General features: G+C 45.8%; 1 protein-coding gene across 1 annotated transcript in view; it reads left to right on the top strand.

The window, feature by feature from the left end:
* LOC137417944 (uncharacterized) overlaps positions 1–21,355 on the top strand; it is a 57,881-nt gene extending 36,526 nt beyond the window's left edge. The window contains exons 2-3 of the mRNA XM_078780627.1: positions 14,006–14,217; positions 18,957–21,355. Of these exons, the coding sequence (XP_078636753.1) occupies positions 14,006–14,217; positions 18,957–20,972 (2,228 nt within the window). The 3' untranslated portion in view covers positions 20,973–21,355. The remainder of the gene's footprint in view (positions 1–14,005; positions 14,218–18,956) is intronic.
* The last annotated feature ends 2,588 nt before the right edge of the window (positions 21,356–23,943 follow it).

Raw genomic sequence — 23,943 nt, 5'->3', positions numbered from 1 at the left:
GGCGGGTAAAGTCGTCCGCTGCCGGAAGCATGCAAACTAAACTCGCTGGGACGGAACCTTTCAGCAAGCCGCTTGGCAAGCCACTCAGTTAGCCGCTCAGTGAGCCGCTCAACGAGCCGCTCAGCGAACAAGCGAGCGAGCTGAAGGTTTCGGCCTGGACGAGCCGTCTGCGCTTCACGTCGACCAACAGCCCATTCGCACATAGGAAGTCCGCACCGAGCAGTGCCATTGGCACGCTGGCGGTGACGAATGACCATTGAAAACGCTGCCCTCCGAACCGCAGTGAGACGCAACGCTTCCCGAATGTGCGGATGGTTGTACCGTTAGCGGCAAGCAAAGTGGGGCCCCGGCCCGTGGTTTGTTGTCGGACGCGGAGGCGGGGAGGACACTTACCTGCGCGCCTGTGTCGCAAAGGAAACGGCGCCCGGACAAGGTGTCCATGATGATAAGGAGGCTGCCGGAATGGCCGACGCTCATGGCCGCAAGTGAGCGCCGGTCGTTTCCCGACCCGTCAAAAGAGCATGGCGGGCGACACATTTTAGCCTGGCGGCCGAACCTGGCATTGTAGTAGCACCAGGTTTGCGGCGGTAACGGCTGCGGCGGCCGTGCCGGCGGCGGTGGTGGTGGTGGCGGCGGCGGTAGTGGACGGGGCGTAGCAGCGGCCACGAGGGAAGTCGGGAGCGCTGGAGCCTCCACGCCGGGATCCAGTACGGCAGCACCATACACCGACCGCGTGTCGCAGGCCGCAAAATACTTGTCGGCCTCTCCAGCCAGGGCGCGGGGTTCCTTTATTTTAGAACCAGCCAGCGCGAGGTGTACCTGTGCGGGTAGCTGGCTTAGGAAAAGCGCCCGGAATAAGAAATCCGGGGGCTGGTCTCCAAGCAGGGACAGTATGGAATCCATCCGGACAGATGGTCGTGTGTCGCCGAGGGCGGGTAGGTCCAGGAGGCGGTCGGCCTGTTCCATCTCCGTGAGCCCGAACGTGGTGATGAGGAGACGTTTGAGCGCCTCGTACTTGTTGTCGCCCGGCGGGCGCCGAAGGATGGACACGACTCGGGTGGCAGTGCCGGGCCCGAGGGCGGCGACCACGTGGTAGTACCGGGTCTCGTCCGCCGTTATGCCTCGGAGTTGGAATTGAGCTTCGGCTTGCAAAAACCAAACATCGGCTTGCGCTTCCCAAAACTCCGGGAGTTTGACTGCGACGGCATTGGTAGCCATGGCGCGTTCGGTGGTCAGCAACGGCTGAACCAATCGGGGTCACCAGTGTGGTGCTGCACACACATGACTCGATTGCCAGAGAGGTAGGCCACAATGCGTTGGTGCAACAAAGAGTCTTTATTCAAAGCTCGCACTTCAGCACTGGGCGGGCTCGAACTTAGAGCCCGCATATATGTCCCGAGGCCACGCCTTGCCCCCGGGCATGGCCGATCGGCCGATAGGCGGGGCATGCATTACAGTTCCCCGCCTGGACGTTCGCGCCACCTGCTGGTGCGCGGAATTCTTGTCCCTTGTGCCCGCCACAATATCACCTTTATCTATCAATATTGTTGAAATGAAGATCAAATAGCTGTTTGTTGAAATATGTTGAAAAAGTCAAAACTTTACATGGGGTGTACTTACTTTTTCACGTGACTGTACATACACACACACACACACACACACACACACACACACACACACACACACACACGCACATATATACACACACACACACACATATATAAACACACACATACACACACACACACACACACACACACACACGGGGGAGTGGGTCACACACACACACACTGCACTGGGGAGTGGGTCACCCATGGGGGGTGGGGGGGGGGGGGTTGGGTCATACGGGGGATGGGGTGGGTCACACACGGGGGGTGGGGTGGGTCACACATGGGGAGTGGGGTGGGTCACAAACCCACGGAGGGGGGGTGGGGGTCACACACGGGGGAGTGGGAGAGGATCACGATGTTCATTGGTGTCTCGTTCTGTTCCCTCATCCTTTTATACATTTTGAAAATGGCAGTTACAAATAACCCTCATGCAACTCATTGAGACAGAGCTGAGCGCTGACATAAAGAAGCAGGAATGACCACCCACATGCCCCACATTATGTAACCTTGAGCTAAAGACAGCTCGGATGCACACGACACATATGGAGCATATTCTGATGTCGAGAGCAACTCACACCAAGAACCTGACAAAAAAACGTCCGCAACATGTGATAGCACGCGATGACCGCGACTGGCAGCGGCCACTTCCCCAGCGATTATAATCGTAATTACCAGACCAGATCATTTGCCGTCTGTGTTTATTTATATATTTTACATATGTGAATTACATGTCCATGCACATGTGAAATGGAGTTTCTTTATTAATCCTGGATGTGTACACGATTGATTCAGCCTTGAAAACTCGTGCGAAAACCAAAAATATATATATTCAAGATTTCACGATTTTATTTCCTCGAGAAATGAAACGCATCTTCTTTGGGCGGTGTATAATCGCTCCGAACGAAACAGGCATTGCCTGGTGAGTGGGTTGTTGTAATCAAAATGTTGTAATTGTTGTTGTAATTAATATATCTCGGCAATTTCCCATGTGTGCATGAATTTTCTCAATTATCGTTGAAACCGAGACTAAAACCATCGATAAACTAGAGCTTCCAGGGAAGCAGAACTCAACTGAACTGACTGGACAACTTTAAAGATGGTCAGTTGTCTGTACTATATTAGTAGAAAATATGGCGGCCATTTTGTGAGAGATCGGGTTGACATGCGATAGCAACCTACCTTGTGTGGTAAGACTCTCACACACCAAGTTTGATCAAAATCCATAAATATTTGTGGACGTTAAAGTCTTAACGTTGTTTCGGAGCTGAAAACAATATGGCGGCCTATGGCGGCCATTTTGTGACGGATCGGGTTGGAATGCAATAGCAACCTACCGGGTATGGTATGAGTTAAACATTCTAAGTTTGATAAAAATCTGTTAATATTTCTGGACGCTAGAGTGTTAACGTCGTTTTCATGACCAAAAGCAAAATGGTCGCCTAAGTCCGCCATTTTTCAACAGATCGGGCTGAAATGTAATACCAACCTGGTCCTTGCGGTAAGGATGCTGCTTGTCAAGTTTGATCAGAATCGGTTGATATTTGTGGACGCTGGAGTGTTAACGTCGAAAAGTTAACGGACGACGATGATGGACGCCGGAGGTTTCCGTATGTGATGAACTCAACTGGACGGTAGTCCAGTTGAGTTAAAAATGAAATCAGATGGTGAATTCGAGCCGTGAGGGAGACTCAATCAACTTTGTTACAGGCCTTTGAAAATTCATTTCGTTCTATAAACGGTAACTTTCATTGAATTATTTTCTTCCCGTTTTTTTTTCAACTGAGTCTAAAACCATGTTAGCGACTGTGAAAAATGAAATGAGATATCAAATTAGAGTTGAAATAAAACTGTGAGAGAGAGCAAGACACCACTGGCCTAACAAAACAGGCCTCAAAGCTATGTGAGGAAAAAAAATGGTGGATATTTGTTTTTGAAGCCCCTCCCAGACCGGGTCTAGCCACACCCCCGTACAGCCATATCACCTACGGAGAATATATATATATATATATATATATATATATATATATATATATGTATATATTGTTACAGTTTTTAGAACCCTCACTAGTAAACTTTAGTAAATGTTTCCTTTATAAATGATCCCCTGTAAATATCCCCATCAATTGGCTTTGTTAAAGATCGCACCCTAGTTAGTCCATGTACAACACATAGCGAACCATAGGACCTCTCCGTAGTTATTTCATTATTATGTGTTTCAGTTAAGGATCTGTTCCCAATAGTTGAATCTGCGTTGCATTAATCAAATAAGATAGGCCCCATTCCATCCATTTTGGTCTCCCTCTCCAAATTGTGGTACCTCGCTTGCCAGCACGTTCGCCGCCATTGCACTGGGCTGTTTTTGCTGGCACCACGCCGCCATAAGCCATGCGGTCAAGCCTAGGAAGAAGGGGGCGGAGCCACCAGAACAAGGTGTGGCACGTCGACTCGTCAGCAGAGGTGGAGTCAGCAAGCCCTTACCGACCAACCAGCGCCAAGGTGAGCCAACCGGTAGGCGTGTCATCAGAGCCGGTGGCTTGATTTCTACACTGACAATAAAAGCAGCTGCGAGGGGCTGCTTGGAGAGAAGAGATGAGTGAGGGAGTTGAGTGAGAAGGTTCATGAGGAGTTGAGTGAGAAGGTTCATGAGCAGTTGAGGGAAAAGACGTGAACCGGCAGATGAGTGAGGTACCCGACGAGGATACGGAGCATTGTGCGGAGGAGAGTGGGTCCGTTTGACGGCGACAATCCCGCGCTTTATTCGCATTGTCCGACCGTGTGAGATACGAGACCAGAAGCTGCTGCTGGCTGTTCACTTCCAGCCTGGAGCGGACCTCAATGCTGTGCCCCTGCCCGGACCTTCCAGCCCTGCTGTCCCACCTGGACCTTCTCCCTCTTCCAGTCATTCCTGCCTGCTATTCCCCTTTCGTGTAAGTCTGTGTGTTTGTCCTGGGGTATAATATAAGACTGTTTAAGGCTGCCCTGTGTATCTTCTTCTTCTTCTGTATATTACTTTCGTTTCTTCCTTTGGTTTTGGTGTACATAATTAATAAATGTCTGTTATTTCTTACCTTTGGTTTCTTCTTTCCCCCGATCGCTTTTGTCCTGTCTCCCATTGAGTACCTGTGGCACGATTCGGCCAACGCGCAGAATCGGGTTAGTCAATTGCTAACGGCTCGAATCGCGGATTGCTAAACCGCTCGGCAAATACCATCTTGTCCGTGGTTCGAGCGGTACTTGTCTCCCTGCTTTGCGGAGGGATTGGGAAAGGTATTCGGGAGAACACCTTGACCAATAACCCTGACCAATTTCACCCCGCAAAGGAGCGTTATAAGTACCAGGACTAGAGACGGCCAGCTTAACAGGCCAAGGGGATTAACCCCCCCTTGCTAAGGGGAGTGCCGTCTCTGAGATCCGTAACAATTGGTATCAGGAGTGGAATTTGGACCCGAACAAAATTTTTGAAACATCTTTAAAAATGGTCAAAATTTGGAGCGGCCGAAATTTTTATTAAATTCTAAATTTGAATCGTGCCATGGATGATCAAGGCAATCGGGTGCCGGTAGGGGAGAATGAGGGGTTAGAGGCAACCCAGGACCCCAGGGAGGCAGTGGGAGTAGTGGAAGAGGGGGTTCAAGAAGGTGTAACCGTGGGGATTGCAGGCACACAAAATGGCGGCGCCTCACACGTGGCGACGAGGGCCATGCCCGCTGCGCAAATAGGGGTTGTGGACCTGCAGAGCTTTTTGGCGCAAGTACTGGTAGCCATAAAATCGGGGTATGGGTTGGGTGAGAAGGTCCCAAGGGTACGCGACGAGGTAACGCGACTCGAGGAGCGCGGATTGAGCTGGGCGTAGCAAGGCGCAGGTAATTGGACCGGGGTAGAGATCGTGACACGGGGTGTGAAAAAACCCGACGGCCGCCGAATTGGACAAGGCAAATTCATGTGAGCCTGCGGTCATCGAGCTGAATAAAGAAAAATAAATAGTAGTGGAAATTGAAATTGGAGAGACCGGGGACTTAGAAAAGCACTCGCGGCACGAAGAAATCGAAAATGTGCCAAGTCCATGCCCGCATCATGATGTCGTGCTGCTTGTTAACCCTTATAAAGATTTGCAGGTGCGTGTGGAGTGAAGAAGAAGAACCCCGAAGGTGAGACGGGCTGTGTATGGTGCTAAGAGGTTTTGCGGGAAGGTGTTTAGCGCAAAAAGAATTTTCGCGCGTTTGGGATCGAGACGGCACCCGGGCGCTCGTAAAAGGTTTGTGGTGCGCGTTATGAATGGCAATGGCGCGCGTGTACGAATGGCGCCCGAGCGCAAGTGTGATACCGGGTGCAAGGGAGAGTGCACGACAGAGTATGGGAGTGATACCGAGTGCGAGCGAGAATGCACGTCGGAGTGTATGTGTGATGAGAGTGACACGGAGAGTGAGATGGATGGAGAGAGTGTGCGAGAATGCACACCTGGGTTGGTTGTGGCGCGAGTGCGGGAGGGCACATCGGAGCGCGTGATTGGGTGGATGCAAGAGTGCACCCCCATGAGTGGTATGGAGTACGTACCAAGGGAGAGTGCGCAAGACGGTGCACGAGGAGGTGTGTTAAGGAAGTGTGCGAACGACGAGTGTGCGCAAGAAGGTGCGCGAGAGGAGTGGTGTGTAACAGGGAGTGCGGTGGTGGAATGGACGGAGTGTGTGGAATGCATGAGAGGCGCTGAGACGCCGGCTTTTGTGAGTATGAAAGGGGTCGCGTGTGGATGTGAGCATGTACGGGGAGCATCGACGTTAAACGGGATAGAGTTCAGACCGAGGTATAGCCGACGCAAGCTCCCGGTCCGTGCCGGGCTTTGTGTATTGCGGGAGCCGGCAGGGATCGGTGCCACGTCGCTCCTGTTCGGAGCGTCGTGCACGATCCGCGCCGGGCCCCGCCCTGCACGGTCGCGTCCGCGCTTTGCCAGGCAAGGCGACCTGCCCGGTTCGAGGGAAAGTAGGAGGGGTCGGAACGGCGCCCCCTTGTGTTGGCGGCGTTCCACCCGGGCAAGGTTGACTCATCGCGCTTGGGAGCGCAAGGCTCCGTGCCGGGATGGTGCTTTGAACCTTGGCCCAACCAAACCTCCTCCCCTGAACCGAATGCCGGACGGACCTAACCTGCAGGCGACCAAACCACCCGTATGCATTGCGCGGCTTTGCGAAGCCGAGCTTTGAACATGCATGGACGTACCGAGAGGCTCAAGTTTAATGGACTGTGATGATGATAGTGTTTTGATTCGAAATTGGGAATAGTGAATAGGATTGGCAAATTGGATGGGCAAATTGGATTGGTAAATTCGATTGGCACCAATGATCGGCAAATTTGATTGGTAAAAATTGGATGGGCAAAATTGATAATCGGAGACGCCCGATGTAGAGGGATGGTAAATCCACCATCCCTCACATCCACCAGGGCACATGAGCACTAGTTTATGGGATTTTGGCTGCGCAAACTAGCCCGGGAGGGTTAGGATAAAATGATAGAATTTAGAAAGATGACCATAGGTAACTGTAGGGTTAAGTAGCGACATGTACCTGTAGAGGGGACGTAGCAGATTAGTGGATTGTAATGACGTGGGAGCGCTTAGCATAAGGCAAGACTGGGGGGGGGCGCGAGTTTCAGAAGGGAGTAGTCAGCTTAGATGATGCAGTGTATGAGTGAGTAATTGTGATTGTGTATTGCATTGCATGAATGAGCCTGGGAGGAAAGACGGGTGCACGTGCCACCGGGTGTACAGGTGACACCAGGTGTGTGGGCACAGGTGTGCAGGTGAAGCATGGGTGAATGGAGTGGGGAATAGATGGTCTGGATTGAATGGAGCATGGAGAATGGTTGAATGAAATATATGGAATGGAGTATGGAATGGATGGTGTGGAGTGAGTAGTGTGGAATATGTGGAGTGGAGTGGTTGGTGCGAAAGGAGTGGATGGGGAAGATGGACCCCTTTCACGAATACCCGGGGAGGGTAGTTTAAGAGTAGGTAGAGGGAGAAGGTAAATTGTGGTTGGATATTGGCATCTGTGTTGCGTGTGGTAGAATGGTGTTTGGATGGGTGCATTAGTGGAGTGAAATGGCTGGGCGTGTGGCCTGTTAGTGTGTGGATCGTTAAATGGGCACTCCGCCACTGTTAGTCTGTCGGCCAGGTGAGGCCGCAGGTAGGCTCTTGGAGCCAGTAGAGTTGTGCAGTTGTGAATGGGGCCCAAGGATCCGGAGGATGGACCCGGGTAGCCCAGTGCCAGAGAAGGCACCGAGTGGGGTAAGGGAGCCAGAGGGCCTTCCCCAGGTAGGTTAGGTTAAGGAGCATGTAAGCTCGGAGGCAACTGCAGTGGCGGAGGTGTGCAGGTGAGTAGACCTGCTGGTGAACCACTCAACCCAGCCCTGAAATTGTGCAAAGGCACAGGGAGGAGAATCGGGGGAGTGAGACCCCAAATTGATGAGCACCACAGACTGGTCAATGGGAATTCGGTTCTTAGAACCACATAGTGTAAGATGGCAAATGGTTTGGCAGGGAAAGACCCCAGGTAGAGTAAAGGTGTTAAAGTCATTTAGAAGTACAGTTAGGATTGAATTCTCTTCACACCATCTACATCCACTCACCAAGTTGACAGGACTCCACACCATGTTTTTTTGGTTGCAAATGTTTTGGAATGGTGAGACACATCATGACGTGGTGGTGACATTGTGCTTGTTTGTTCCATCTCTTCCTCCTTAGGAGGAATTGATGAGAAATTGGGCTTGATGGGAAATTTGGTTAGAGGGATTGATAACGAATTTGGTATTAGGGGAGATATGGGGAAGACAAGACGATAGCGACGAATTTGTAAATGTGTAGAGTTTTGTAAATACGGGGTAAGGGCAAGGGTAGGGTAGGTGACAGGGAGGGGGGGGGGGGGGGGGAGTGAGGTACGGTAGAGACGAGCTTTCTCCGCTCGCTCCCATGCGCACCTCACCTTGCATTTCCTTGTTCTGATGTGTGCCCTTGCGACCTTGCCCCGATGCTTGCTTTGTCTTTCCTTCCCCATTCACGGCTTGTTCTTTTGGGTCCAGGGGGGAGTGCGCAGGTAGCCGCACTTGTGTGCCCGAGCCGCCGCTGCACAGCCTGCCTGGACCGATACACCACCTTATGGACCGCACGACCTGCAGCCTAGCACCACTTTATGGACCACACGTTTTTGTGGCCAAGCACCACACCGATGGACCCCACGTGGTGGGGCCTGGCCCCTCTGCTGGGACCGGCCATGATGGCCAGAGAGTCCTTGCTTGCGGACCACGGTGAGGTGGCGCCTTTTGCCATACAGGTGGACCACCCTTAGTCGGCCCCTGTTGGCCCTAAATAAAAATGGACGCGTTGTGTGCCTTTTTATTATTTTCAAATAGGCAGCAAGCCACAAGACCAAGAATAACGGCAAGAAACATCGGACCAGCAGAGCAGGGGAAGCAGGAGCTGACAACAAGGTCAACAGTTTTTTTTTAATTGAAATGTGTGAAATGAGCACTGGATGGTGCTTTGGTGCTTTGGTGCTTTGTAATGCTCTTGTGCTCGGGGGTGCACTGCAATATCAATTGTGCATCCCCGGGCATTTGAGTATGGTGTATCGGTGCAGTGCAGTGCATGTTCTTCCTCTTTTCAAAAGATCTTTTGTCTCCCAAAATGACAGGTCCTGGGTTCACATTGTAAATACCAATTAGTGTTTTGTAAATAATGCTCCCCACCGGCTTTATGTATAGTTTGAGAACCATTCCGTAATTCGGTTATTCTGTGGGCGTGAGTCTGTTTGGTAGGATGCAACGTAGCAGGCGGGACATACGTAGTTGTTTTAAAACTGTCGCACTTAAGGGTAAGGTTAATAGTAGAGGGCTACTACACCTGAGTGTCACATTAAGTAAAGATATTTCGGGCCGGGACGGCCCTAGAGGAAAGACAGGTGCTGTGTTACGGTTTTTAGAACCTTCACTAGTAAATTTTAGCAAATGTTTCCCTTATAAATGATCTCCTGTAAATATCCCCATCAATTGGTTTTGTTAAAGATTGCACCCTAGTTAGTCCATGTACAACACGTAGCGAACCATAGGACCTCTCCGTAGTTATTTCATTATTATGTGTTTCAGTTAAGGATCTGTTCCCAATAGTTGAATCTGTGTTGCATTAATCAAATAAGATAGGCCCCATTCCGTCCATTTTGCTCTCCCTCTCCAAATTGTGGTACCTCGCTTGCCAGCGCGTTCGCCGCCATTGCATTGGGCTGTTTTTGCTGGCACCACGCCGCCATAAGCCATGCGGTCAAGCCGAGGAAGAAGGGGGCGGAGCCACCAGAACAAGGTGTGGCACGTCGACTTGTCAGCAGAGGTGGAGTCAGCAAGCCCTTACCGACCAACCAGCACCGAGGTGAGCCAACCGGTAGGCGTGTCATCAGAGCCGGCGGCTTGATTTCTACACGGACAATAAAAGCGGCTGCGAGGGACTGCTTGGAAAGAAGAGATGAGTGAGGGAGTTGAGTGAGAAGGTTCATGAGGAGTTGAGTGAGAAGGTTCATGAGCAGTTGAGGGAAAAGACGTGATCCGGCAGATGAGTGAGGTACCCGACAAGGATACGGAGCATTGTGAGGAGGAGAGTGGGTCCATTTGACGGTGACATTCCCGCGCTTTATTCACATTGTCCGACCGTGTGAGATACGAGACCAGAAGCTGCCGCTGGCTGTTCACTTCCAGCCCGGAGCGTGGACCTGGAGCGGACCTCAATGCTGTGCCCCTGCCCGGACCTTCCAGCCCTGCTGTCCCACCTGGACCTTCTCCCTCTTCCAGTCATTCCTGCCTGCTATTCCCCTTTCGTGTAAGTCTGTGTGTTTGTCCTGGGGTATAATATAAGACTGTTTAAGGCTGCCCTGTGTATCTTCTTCTTCTTGTGTATATTACTTTCGTTTCTTTCTTTGGTTTTGGTGTACATAATTAATAAATGTCTGTTATTTCTTACCTTTGGTTTCTTCTTTCCCCCGACCGCTTTTGTCCTGTCTCCCTTTGAGTACCTGTGGCACGATTCGGCCAACGCGCAGAATCGGGTTAGTCAATTGCTAACGGCTCGAATCGCGGATTGCTAAACCGCTCGGCAAATACCATCTTGTCCGTGGTTCGAGCGGTACTTGTCTCCCTGCTTTGTGGAGGGATTGGTAAAGGTATTCGGGAGAACACCTTGACCAATAACCCTGACCAATTTCACCCCGCAAAGGAGCGTTATAAGTACCAGGACTAGAGACGGCCAGCTTAACAGGCCAAGGGGATTAACCCCCCCTTGCTAAGGGGAGTGCCGTCTCTGAGATCCGTAACAATATATATATATATATATATATATATATATATATATATATATATATATATATATATAGGAAAAAAAAATCATAATACAGCAATCAGCAATCATAATACAAACAATTATTTTGCACAAATTTATTTGTAGTGTTTGTGATATTACATTTTTATAAGCAATTTAGGTTGAAAAAATATATAAAATTAAAAAAAGAACCCCTCAGCACATACATACGGGAGGGGTAGGTGCAGACTGGAAGTTTGGGACGATTACACCTCACCACCAAGTAATTCAAAACACCTCATCACCAACTAATTCAAAACACCTCACCACCACATGATTAAAAACACCTTACCACCTAGTAATTCAAAACACCTCACCATCACGTAATTGAAAACACCTCACCACCACGTGATTTAAAAACACCTGACCACCACGTCATTTAAAAACACCTCACCACCACATAATTCAAAATACCTCACCACCACGTGATTCAAAACCACCACCACGTTATTAAAAACACTTCACAACCACGGAAACAAAAGTTTCAGGGAGTAGTTCAGTGACAACAGACACTGCCCAGATATGTAGATATATAGATAAATGACTGTACCTGAGTTGCTGTTTTGTTATGGTTTACACCAATCATAATTCAAAGAATCATAATGCACACATGTATTTGTAATATACGTGATATTACATTTTATAAACAATTGAAGTTGAAAAAATATAAATTTTCCCAAAAAAATTCCCCCCCCCAAAAAAAATTGGAAATCATTTTCAAAAAAATACCCTTAGGCCTCAGTCACACTGGATCGTACGATTTCTGGATAGTGCGATTGATGTCAATCTGGCCGAGGTACGACCAATCGTCAATGTTTGATACGCTCTCCATTTGCGATCGCAAGCAGTGATTGGTCTTAGGGGTCATCGTACGATTGGTGGTACGCGTGGTTGTGCGATCACCAACGATTGGAGAAGATCGATCGCAAGATCAATCATAGTTAATCGTGCGAATAGTGGTGGCGATCAGCGACCAATCGTACGGTCAATCGTGGCGACTTGCAACCGCTCGGACAATCAATCGTGGCGACCTGCGAACGCTCGCACTACCGATCGTGAGGTTGAACGACAGGTGGCACCACCAATCGTCAGGTGGCAGGCCCAGTAGCACGACCAATCGTGCGACTACTTGACCCGCGATCATGCACGACTGGTGGTGCATCCATGCGCGACTGGTGGTACGACCATGTAAGACCTGTCTGCGACCTCTTACGATTTGGAATCGCAGGTCAGAAGTTTTGAACATGACCATCGACCTTGCTGCGACTGATTTTGCTCTGGCGATCACCCACGATCTCTGCGACCAGTCGCGCGCTCTTTCTACGATTTGCCCGCGATTCACAAAATTTTCCGGTCGCAGCTCGGTCGTAATCTGGTCGCAGGCCCGGTGTGACTGGGGCTTTAGGACATACCGACGGGAGAGGTAGGTGCATACCAGAAGATTTGTAGGATTTCACAAAAGTTTGAGGAAATAGTTCAGTGACAACACAGGACAGACACTGCACAGATATATATATATATATATTAGGGTTCTCGTTAAGTGTATGAGTACAATGCCATTTTGAAGAAGTAGGCAGCTGACTTTCAGTGCTGGGTGCAGTGAGGCCTTGGATTTTCATCAATAATTTTTTAACATGCTTGAGAATAATTTTAAGAGACGAGGAACTACTAATGATGGCAAGGTTTGTGAGCACCGCAGGCATGAAGGTGGGTTGGGGAGCATTAACAAAATAGGCAGCTGACTAATATAGATGGCTGATTCCCTCCCCACCCCTCTGCTTGCCCTCCCCCCCAAAAAAATTATTGATGCAAAATCCTGTGCACTTAAAGGGGGGGGTGGTATATATCAGATATTTTCAGACTTGAAAGTCAAATTCTATGTTTAACCAAATCACTTTTTCAGTAAGTAACCATGGTTTTCCACTCCAAACAAGTGCTGGAAGGTATAAACTGTCTTTCAAATATAACTTTTACACAGCATGTTTTATGCGAGTTGTACATCGGAGAGATACAACGAACAACAATAGTTTGACATTCTGCAGAATCTGGAGCAGGACCATTAATGCGGACATTGAGAATGCCTTGTAACGTCGAGGTCAAGGTGAGCAATACTTCACTGGTAGTCATCACTGCTGTTCCAGACTTCACATCTTCGGCCATATTGATAATATAACTTGTCCTTACAGAGGTGCTTTAACAGCCTTCTTTGTTCTCCAAAGGAATGGTGGTGTGAAGCCAGATGTTCCAGCTGAACTTTATTGCAGACAAATATTTCACATAAACCACATGAGGCCAATATTTTGGACAAAACCTAAATTCCCACCTTCAACCCTTTGTAGTGAAACCAGCTTTTTGGGGGAGTCCATCGCCATGTGTCCTCACACACACTGGCGGAGATCCAGTGCCACACTCACAAAACAACTTGACATAGCTGGGTTTATTTTTATCTGGTTATTTCAGCAGAGATTGTTTATTTCGGGTGTTCCTTCAACGAGCCTTAATTTGTGCTTCACCAGCTGACAGAATAAAATTCACTCAAAGTATGCAAAAACAAATAAACACCGCCGCTCTGAATTTGACACCGCGCGGCCTTTCGGCTAGTTAGAGTAGATCTCTGGAATGGTCCACGCAGGCACGGCCGTCAAACCCACAGGCCAGACAAGCTGGCTACAATTATTGCACAAAAAAAAGAAAAAAACAACTTGGCTTGCCTGAGTCCAAAACTGCCATTTGAGCAGAATATTTCAACTCGGTTTGTTTCTCCCTTAATTTAGCGGGCGAATCGCACATTTTGTTTTTGCAGCGCCCTTTGTGAGAGGTCTGGATGGGGGTCAAGACCCATTAATATCATCGGGTTTTCCTTGTACATCTTAGTAGCATGAAGCTGCTAGAAATTAGATATATTTCGTGGAATTTTTTCTATCTTCACCACAATTTCTGCATTTCGTATCCTAACTTACTTTTTCTCCATCCCCTTTCCCATGCTTCTTTAAAACTGCTCCACCAACAGGTGGCGGCAGGAGCACCTCAAAAGAAGTGTCTTCTGAGGAACACCATGCAAAAACAACAACAACAACAACAACAACAACAACGACGACGACGATAACAACCTCACCATCTCTTCTTGTGAACAGCCACGTGAAGGGCGATTTCCGCCACTTGAGAATCATCGCCATTGCCCCCTCCACATCACACACCCTCTTGCCCAAGCACCAGCATGAAGTAAGGCTCAGCATCAAGCAAAATGGTATTTTGGGGTGTGTAGTGATACTCTTCGAATAATTACCTGTAAATATACAACATAATCTTGATTTCAGGTCCTTTAGGAGGCTCGATTTCAAAACTATCCCCATGTTGGCAAAGAGACCAAGCTTTTGCCATGCAGGTTTGTACATCCTCATTATTGATAGCCCAACCTCCAATGTTCTGAAAGTTGGTGATTTTGTTTTGAAGCACCTCATCTAGAGGTTCAGAAGCAGGGACCTAGTTGTGAACAGCCATAGACCTCATTTTAGCATTATGATAATATCCAACAAAACGCCAGGGTTACCTTTGTGTATATACATAGAGCGTTCTAGAAATGAGACAATTGTCCAGAACACAACAAAAACCAGTGCTGTATCAGGAAATGTGTGTGTGTGTGTGTGTGTGTGTGTGTGTGTGTGTATATGTATATCTATATATATATATACACACTAGCTTGGCTTGGCTCGCTGCGCTCTCCTCACCAAGCGTCGTTACTGAGGAACAGGCTTATTTTAGCTGAGGCTAATGACTGTACCTGAGTTGCTTTGTTGTCATGATTTACAACAATCATAATACAAACAATTATTTTGCACAAATGTATTTGTTGTGTTTGTGATATTACATTTTTATAGGCAATTTAGGTTGAAGATTTAGGTTGAATGTTTTTTTTTTCAAGAAAGAACCCCTCAGCACACACATAGGGGAGGGGTAGGTGCAGACTGGAAGTTTGGGACGATTACACCTCACCACCACGTAATTCAAAACACCTCACCACCACGTAATTTAAAACACCTCACCACCACGTAATTCAAAACACCTCACCACCACGTAATTTAAAACACCTCACCACCACGTAATTCAAAACACCTCACAGCCATAAAACACGTAATAAAAACACCTCACAGCCATAAAACACGGAATAAAAACACCTCACAGCCATAAAACACGTAATAAAAACACCTCACAGCCATAAAACACATAATAAAAACACCTCACCACCATAAAACACGTAATAAAAACACCTCACAGCCATAAAACACATAATAAAAACACCTCACAGCCATAAAACACGTAATAAAAACACCTCACAGCCACATCATTTAAAAACACCTCACCACCAAGTAATTCAAAACACCTCATCACCAACTAATTCAAAACACCTCACAGCCATAAAACACGTAATAAAAACACCTCACAGCAACGAAATTAAAAACACCTCACAGCCATAAAACACGTAATAAAAACAACTCACAGCCATAAAACACATAATAAAAACACCTCACAGCCATAAAACACGTAATAAAAACACCTCACAGCCATAAAACACGTAATAAAAACACCTCACAGCCATAAAACACGTAATAAAAACACCTCACAGCCATAAAACACGTAATAAAAACACCTCACAGCCATAAAACACGTAATAAAAACACCTCACAGCCATAAAACACGTAATAAAAACACCTCACAGCCATAAAACACATAATAAAAACACCTCACAGCCATAAACCACGTAATAAAAACACCTCACAGCCATAAAACACGTAATAAAAACACCTCACAGCCATAAAACACGTAATAAAAACACCTCACAGCCATAAAACACGTAATAAAAACACCTCACAGCCACATCATTTAAAAACACCTCACCACCAAGTAATTCAAAACACCTCACCACCAACTAATTCAAAACACCTCATCACCAACTAATTCAAAACACCTCACAGCCATAAAACACGTAATAAAAACACCTCACAGCCATAAAACACGTAATAAAAACACCTCACAGCCACGAAATTAAAAACACCTCACAGCCATAAAACACGTAATAAAAACACCTCACAGCCATAAAACACGTAATAAAAACACCTCACAGCCACGAAATTAAAAACACCTCACAGCCATAAAACACGTAATAAAAACAACTCACAGCCATAAAACACATAATAAAAACACCTCACAGCCATAAAACACGTAATAAAAACACCTCACAGCCATAAAACACGTAATAAAAACACCTCACAGCCATAAAACACGTAATAAAAACACCTCACAGCCACATCATTTAAAAACACCTCACCACCACGTAATTCAAAACACCTCATCACCAACTAATTCGAAACACCTCACAGCCATAAAACACGTAATAAAAACACCTCACAGCCACGAAATTAAAAACACCTCACAGCCATAAAACACGTAATAAAAACACCTCACAGCCATAAAACACGTAATAAAAACACCTCACAGCCATAAAACACGTAATAAAAACACCTCACAGCCATAAAACACGTAATAAAAACACCTCACAGCCATAAAACACGTAATAAAAACACCTCACAGCCATAAAACACGTAATAAAAACACCTCACAGCCATAAAACACGTAATAAAAACACCTCACAGCCATAAAACACGTAATAAAAACACCTCACAGCCATAAAACACGTAATAAAAACACCTCACAGCCATAAAACACATAATAAAAACACCTCACAGCCATAAAACACGTAATAAAAACACCTCACAGCCATAAAACACGTAATAAAAACACCTCACAGCCATAAAACACGTAATAAAAACACCTCACAGCCACATCATTTAAAAACACCTCACCACGACTTAATTCAAAACACCTCATCACCAACTAATTCGAAACACCTCACAGCCATAAAACACGTAATAAAAACACCTCACAGCCACGAAATTAAAAACACCTCACAGCCATAAAACACGTAATAAAAACACCTCACAGCCATAAAACACGTAATAAAAACACCTCACAGCCATAAAACACGTAATAAAAACACCTCACAGCCACGAAATTAAAAACACCTCACAGCCATAAAACACGTAATAAAAACACCTCACAGCCATAAAACACGTAATAAAAACACCTCACAGCCATAAAACACGTAATAAAAACACCTCACAGCCATAAAACACGTAATAAAAACACCTCACAGCCATAAAACACGTAATAAAAACACCTCACAGCCATAAAACACGTAATAAAAACACCTCACAGCCATAAACCACGTAATAAAAACACCTCACAGCCATAAAACACGTAATAAAAACACCTCACAGCCATAAAACACGTAATAAAAACACCTCACAGCCATAAAACACGTAATAAAAACACCTCACAGCCACATCATTTAAAAACACCTCACCACCAAGTAATTCAAAACACCTCACCACCACGTAATTCAAAACACCTCATCACCAACTAATTCAAAACACCTCACCACCACATAATTAAAAACACCTCACAGCCATAAAACACGTAATAAAAACACCTCACAGCCACGAAATTAAAAACACCTCACAGCCATAAAACACGTAATAAAAACACCTCACAGCCATAAAACACATAATAAAAACACCTCACAGCCATAAAACACGTAATAAAAACACCTCACAGCCATAAAACACGTAATAAAAACACCTCACAGCCATAAAACACGTAATAAAAACACCTCACAGCCATAAAACACGTAATAAAAACACCTCACAGCCACATCATTTAAAAACACCTCACCACCAAGTAATTCAAAACACCTCACCACCACGTAATTCAAAACACCTCATCACCAACTAATTCAAAACACCTCACCACCACATAATTAAAAACACCTCACCACCACGTAATTATAAATACCTCACCACCACGTAATTCAAAACACCTCACCACCACATAATTCAAAACACCTCACCACCACGTAATTCAAAACACCTCACCACCACGTAATTCAAAACACCTCACCACCACGTAATTCAAAACACCTCACCACCACGTAATTCAAAACACCTCACCACCATGTGATTTAAAAACACCTCACCACCATGTGATTTAAAAACACCTGACCACCACGTCATTTACAAACACCTCAACACCACATAATTCAAAATACCTCACCACCACGTGATTCAAAATCACCACCACATTATTAAAAACACTTCACAACCACGGAAACAAAAGTTTGAGGGAGTCGTTAAATGACAACACAGACACTGCCCAGATGTGTCGATATATAGATAAATGCCTGTACCATTTAATGATAAGATAATGATAAGTTGCTGTTTTGTCATGGTTTAAACCAATCATAATTCAAACAATTATTTTGCACAAATGTATTTGTAATATACGTGATATCACATTTTATAAACAATTGAAGTTGAAAACTGAAGTTGTAAAAAAAAAAAATTCCCGAAAAAATTCCCCATTTAAAAAAAAAAAATTGGAAATTTTTTCTTAAAACGTACCCGTAGGACATACTTACGGGAGAGATATGTGCATACCAGAAGTTTGGTACGATTTCACAAAAGTTTGAGTAGTTCAGTGACAACATAAGACAAGACAAGACAAGACAGATGCTGTATATATAGTAAGGGAAACATATGAAAATCTGTTAACTAAATTGTTACCAAAAAATTTCTTCACCAATATGTTTGTAAAGGTGTGTAATAACACGTGTTAAAATGTTGAAGTTCAACTCCCGTGGGAAACCCAGAAAAAAAGCTGTTGAATTCGGGTACCGAAAAATTATTTTCGAGAATTTTTATTTTTTTTAATCGGCCCTTAAGTAACTTATGAGGGGTCAAATAAGGGTTTTTCATGATTCTGAGTTGATTGTTAACATTTATATTTCACCACAGACACTCCTTTGTGGAAAAATAATTTCTAAATATATCTCATTTTCTACTTTGCAGGACATGGAGTCTAGCAATATGGATGAAGACGTTACTCCACCTGTGCTCAATTGCTTCATCTGTGCACGCTCGGATACACCAGCTGAAAGGCTCATACAGGCAACTCCAAAGGGATACTCAACTTTATTGAAACAAGCAGAAACTGTCGAAAATGTTACTGTTGTGGAACGTATGAAGGAGGCTCAAAAGGAAGGAAAACTGAGGTACCACCAGAAGTGTAAAAATGATCTGTACAACAACTTTGTTGCAACCACCAAGAAGTCAGCTCAAGCATCAAAGGCAGAGAAAGAGTCATCAAAGTTGAAGAGAAGACGCACTACTTGTGAGTTCAGTTCATCAACTGGCTGCAGTTCTAGAAGATCACAGTCAGTTGACCTCCTGTATAAGGATGTATGGATTCTTTGCAACCAACCAGCCCAGCTCTACAAAAATAATCCAGCACAAGCTAGAAAGAAATACAGAGTGCCAGATAATTTGACTGCAGATACACTGAAGGCAAGCTTGCTGAAGACAGCACGGAGTCGCGGGGATGACTGGGGCACTGAAGTCACTGGACGCCTGGAAGGGATCAACGACTTGGTAGCAGAAGAAACACTGTACCATTTGCGATGCAAACTTATGTTTGCGAGAGGTGACAGTTTGTCCAAGACTGATGAGGAAGGAAAAAGGAAGAGAGGACAGAGGAGTATTGATGAGGAGCGAGAGGCAGTTTTTATTGAATTCTGCGAATGGTTAGAATCAGAATTAGAGCATGGGGTAATGAACATGGACCAAGTCCATGAAAAGCTGCAGGAGTTTGATCAGTCACCAGAGAAGAGCCTTTCTTATTCAAAGCATTGGCTAAAGATAAAACTTCTAGAGAAATACGAAGACACCTTGTATTTCACAACACAGGAAAGAAGGGCAGATGTACTCTGTCTCAAAGATGGCACCGACAATATTCTGCGAGGGCATCATGCTAATCTTGACCATGGAGATGAGAAGACTCAGATCATAAAGACGGCACTCAAGTTCATATCCAATGATATTGCCTTGATTGATTTAGGTCCAAAGTCATACCCCACCACACACAGTATGACTGACATCGATAGTCAGCTGACACTTGTTCCTGCAAGCCTTCAGATGTTCTTGAGACCGATTGTCAAGACAGACGAAAGAGTTGCCGTTTGGGGGCAGAATTTTATTAAGGCCTGTCGACCTCGGTCTGGAGTATTGCCACACCAAATGGGGCTTGCCATACAACTTGATCATAGATTTGGGTCAAAATGGATGCTCAACAAGTTCCACCGGCTGGGATACACTGAGTCTTACACGGAGACACAAAACTACAAATACTGCTTCCTTAATAGTAGGAGTGGAGATGATGTTCCAGATACTTCTGGCACTCTTGACACCATTGTGGAGGAAACCGATGAACAGATCAATGATGAGGTTGCGGTTGATGCTGCGCTTGAGGATCAATCAGTGATGACAGCCAAAGTGCCAGCCAGTGAAAGTGAATTGTCAAGTAATGATCAGGTGGTCTTTATGGAGGTTGGGGAAACAAACAATGCAGTCACTCAGTTTGTTGGAGACAATATAGATGTAAACATTGTCTCTATTCACGGAAACACTCCCTTTCACTCAATGGGTTGGATAGAAGTCACCTCTCCGGCACCACCTTTGCCAGATCCACAGACAACAGCAGCTTTCCCCCGGGTGAAGTTGAAGGCACTCGACAAAGCTAAGATCCTGAGAGGAACTGAAGTAAAGATTATTCCATTTACGAACAGGAAACAGATAGGAACGAACGCGATCATGTTTCTCCCCCTCGCTGAGCTTTCCTCCTCCCTGGCTCATGATCAGCCACTCCTCACTCCAGGTGACACACTCTGGGCAGTGGGGTGGGTGATCAAAGCCAACGATCCTGAGTTCCCACACTCCAACTGGAATGGCTGGATGAAGAGAATCCATGCTAATGATGCAAAACAGAGCACACAGATCGAGTTCCTCCCAGTTATTGAAGGAGACCCTTAATGACCTCAACACCATCTTCACCACTCTGAAAGAGTGCATACGGCGCGCTGGGGTCGCTATAGTGACTTTTGATTCTCCGATTTGGCTGAAGGCTGTGAATATAATAAAGCAGGCAAATCTACCCGTCATTCCAAGGTTGTTGAGTCTGAAGAAGACATAGACAATGACTGTTGAAACTTCTGACATTGTGAATGAGAAATAACTCTTGAGTATTATATATGTATGTGAAATAAAAGCTACTTTGTGTGTAAATGTAAAAGTGAAAATATAAATGTTAACAATCAACTCAGAATCATGAAAAACCCTTATTTGACCCCTCATAAGTTACTTAAGGGCCGATTAAAAAAAATAAAAATTCTCGAAAATAATTTTTCGGTATCCGAATTCAACAGCTTTTTTTCTGGGTTTCACACGGGAGTTGACCTTCAACATTTTAACACATGTTATTACACACCTTTACAAACATATTGGTGAAGAAATGTTTTGGTAACAATTTAGTTAACAGATTTGTGAAATATCTCATAAAATGCCCTTACTAATATATATATACAGTATATAATATAATATAATATAATATATATAATTATATATATATATTTATATATATATTTATGTATTTACTATTTTAAAATAAATATATTTACTATATTTACTATATATTTACTGAATTATATATATATATAATTATATATATATATATATATATATATATATATATATATATATATATATATATATATATATATATATATATATATATATATATATATATATATTGTTGCGGATATGGGATTTGGCCTCCATATCCACTTGTAAATATTCCCCTATTTCCCCAATACTCCCCAACTATCCCCAATCCCCCATTCCCTAGTCCCATTGTCTGTAAACAACACTCTGTAGAACCGACCTTCCCCTTTTTCCCCCATTAAATGTCGTGCCCAGGTTCACCGCATCTCACGTAGACAACTATAGGACATCTTGCTAGTTATTCTTAGTCTATGTCAGTTAAGGACTCGTTTCCATTAATTCTGACTCTTCGTTGCACCAGAATGTGATTGTATGGCACCAGTAGTGAGTTTAGGACCTCCCCATACCTCCTCCCATCTTCCTCATGAAACAACAACAACAACAACAACAACTACAACAACAGCGCGCGGGGAGTGTGCGTCCTCACTCCGGCTTGGTTAGCCGCCATTGCCCATGTGCGCCGACGGGGTTACCTCGAAGGGGCTGACTGTCGGCCCCTCGTCAAGGGCGGAGCCCGGTAACCCCCCGCACCCAATAAGAAGCAACGGGCCGATTCCATCTGGGGCGGAGCTAACGAGCCGAGGGCGTGTCACTCCCCGCTGGATATACGCAGCCACTTACCGGACGTGACGTCAGATGCGCCCCCAGCTTGAAAAGAGAAGTCGCCACCTCCGAGCGCTGAGAGACCTCCCGCATCTCTGGACCGGACCGGGTCGATTCTGCCCCTGAGCCAAGGTGCACCTTGAGCCTCGACTACCTGCCCTTCCTTGCCATCAATCCCTGTGTGAGTCAGTTTTGTCCTGTTTATCTGTGGTCTGTCGGGGCTACTATAAGACCGTGATTAAGTGCCCACCTTCCTATGCTGTCCCTCTTGTCCTTGTAATCTAAACGTTCCGCATATCCCATATTATAACCTCCTCCGGAGGTCTTGAGAACTGTACCCCTGGTGTCGTGTCATTTAACCCAGCCGTTGTGTCCTTTCCTCAATTGATTTAGCGTAGCGCGACTCGGCCAACGTTCGAGTATAATCGGGTAACTTGTGCGAACACGGCGGCCATTCCGCTCGGCCCAGCATAACATCTCAATAAGTCGTGTCTGCAACAATTGGTGTCAGGAGTGGGATTCGGACCTGGGACTAAATTTGTTAGGCCCAAATTTTGGAACACCAATTGTACCATTAGGGTAACATTTTGGTGTCGGGAAGTGGGATTCGATCCGGAGCGCGTTTCACGCGCTCGAAATTATAACAGCGAAATTTAATTGTGTTTTACAAAAAAAAAAAAAAAACCCGAATTTTGAAAGTCGCGCTATGGCAGACCAAGACGGCTGGGTTCCGGTAGAAGAGAGTGAGGCAGGGTCGATCCAGGACCAAAATGAGGGACAAGAGGAGAGCGAAGCAGTGAGGGTAGCAGATTCGCAAAATAGCGTCGTCGCGCACGAGGTAGCAGACGCACAAAATGGCGCCTCGCACATGGCCACGGCGACCACGCCCGCGACCGTGGTAGCGCCGCCGATGGATTGGGGCCTATTTATGGAACAAATAAAGGCCTTTATGGTTAAGTTGGGTGAAGAAATGAAGGACGAGATGAGGGCTAATAGTCAGCAATTGGGAAACCAAATTGTGGGATTGAGGGCTGATAGTGAGCGATTAGAGGGCCAAATGGGGGTAATGGGAAACCAAATGGGGGTAATGAGGGACGAAGCGAGGGGTACCGGTGAGGGGTTAGACAACGGGATAAAAGAGGTGAAAAATGGGTTAATGGGGGTAGAAAACAGAATGGCCGCTCAAGAGAATCAAATGGAAGGGATGCAAAAGGGGTTAGAGGGGTTAGAAAACAGTATGGAAGGCAAATTGAGGGACATGAGGGACCAAGTGGAAAGGGAAGTTAAACAAATGGGGCAGCAGATAGAGGGGGTCAGAATGGGGGTAGAAACCAAACTGGATGCTCACAGGGAGGAAATGGAGCAGATGAGGGTGGCATCTGGGCAGGAGATGCAAGTGATGGGAGAAGAGATCAGAAGAGGAGTGAGTGAGGAGGTCGGAGGAGTGCGCGAGGAGGTGAGGCACTGTAAGGAGCGCATGGAGAAGGAGGTGAGAAAGGGGACTGTAAAATTGCAAGGGGGTATAGAGGAGTTGACGCTGGGAGTAGAACAACTGACAGTGGGACAAAAGGAGTTGGGGGACCAGGTAAAGAAGAACACAGCGGTAATAGAGGGTTTAAAA

This window comes from Myxine glutinosa, chromosome 6 (genome assembly GCF_964187855.1).
Source record: "Myxine glutinosa chromosome 6, kmMyxGlut1.1, whole genome shotgun sequence".
Taxonomy (NCBI): domain Eukaryota; kingdom Metazoa; phylum Chordata; class Myxini; order Myxiniformes; family Myxinidae; genus Myxine; species Myxine glutinosa.
Note: the sequence above shows the minus strand (reverse complement) of the source record. Positions and strands in the feature narration are given on the sequence as shown.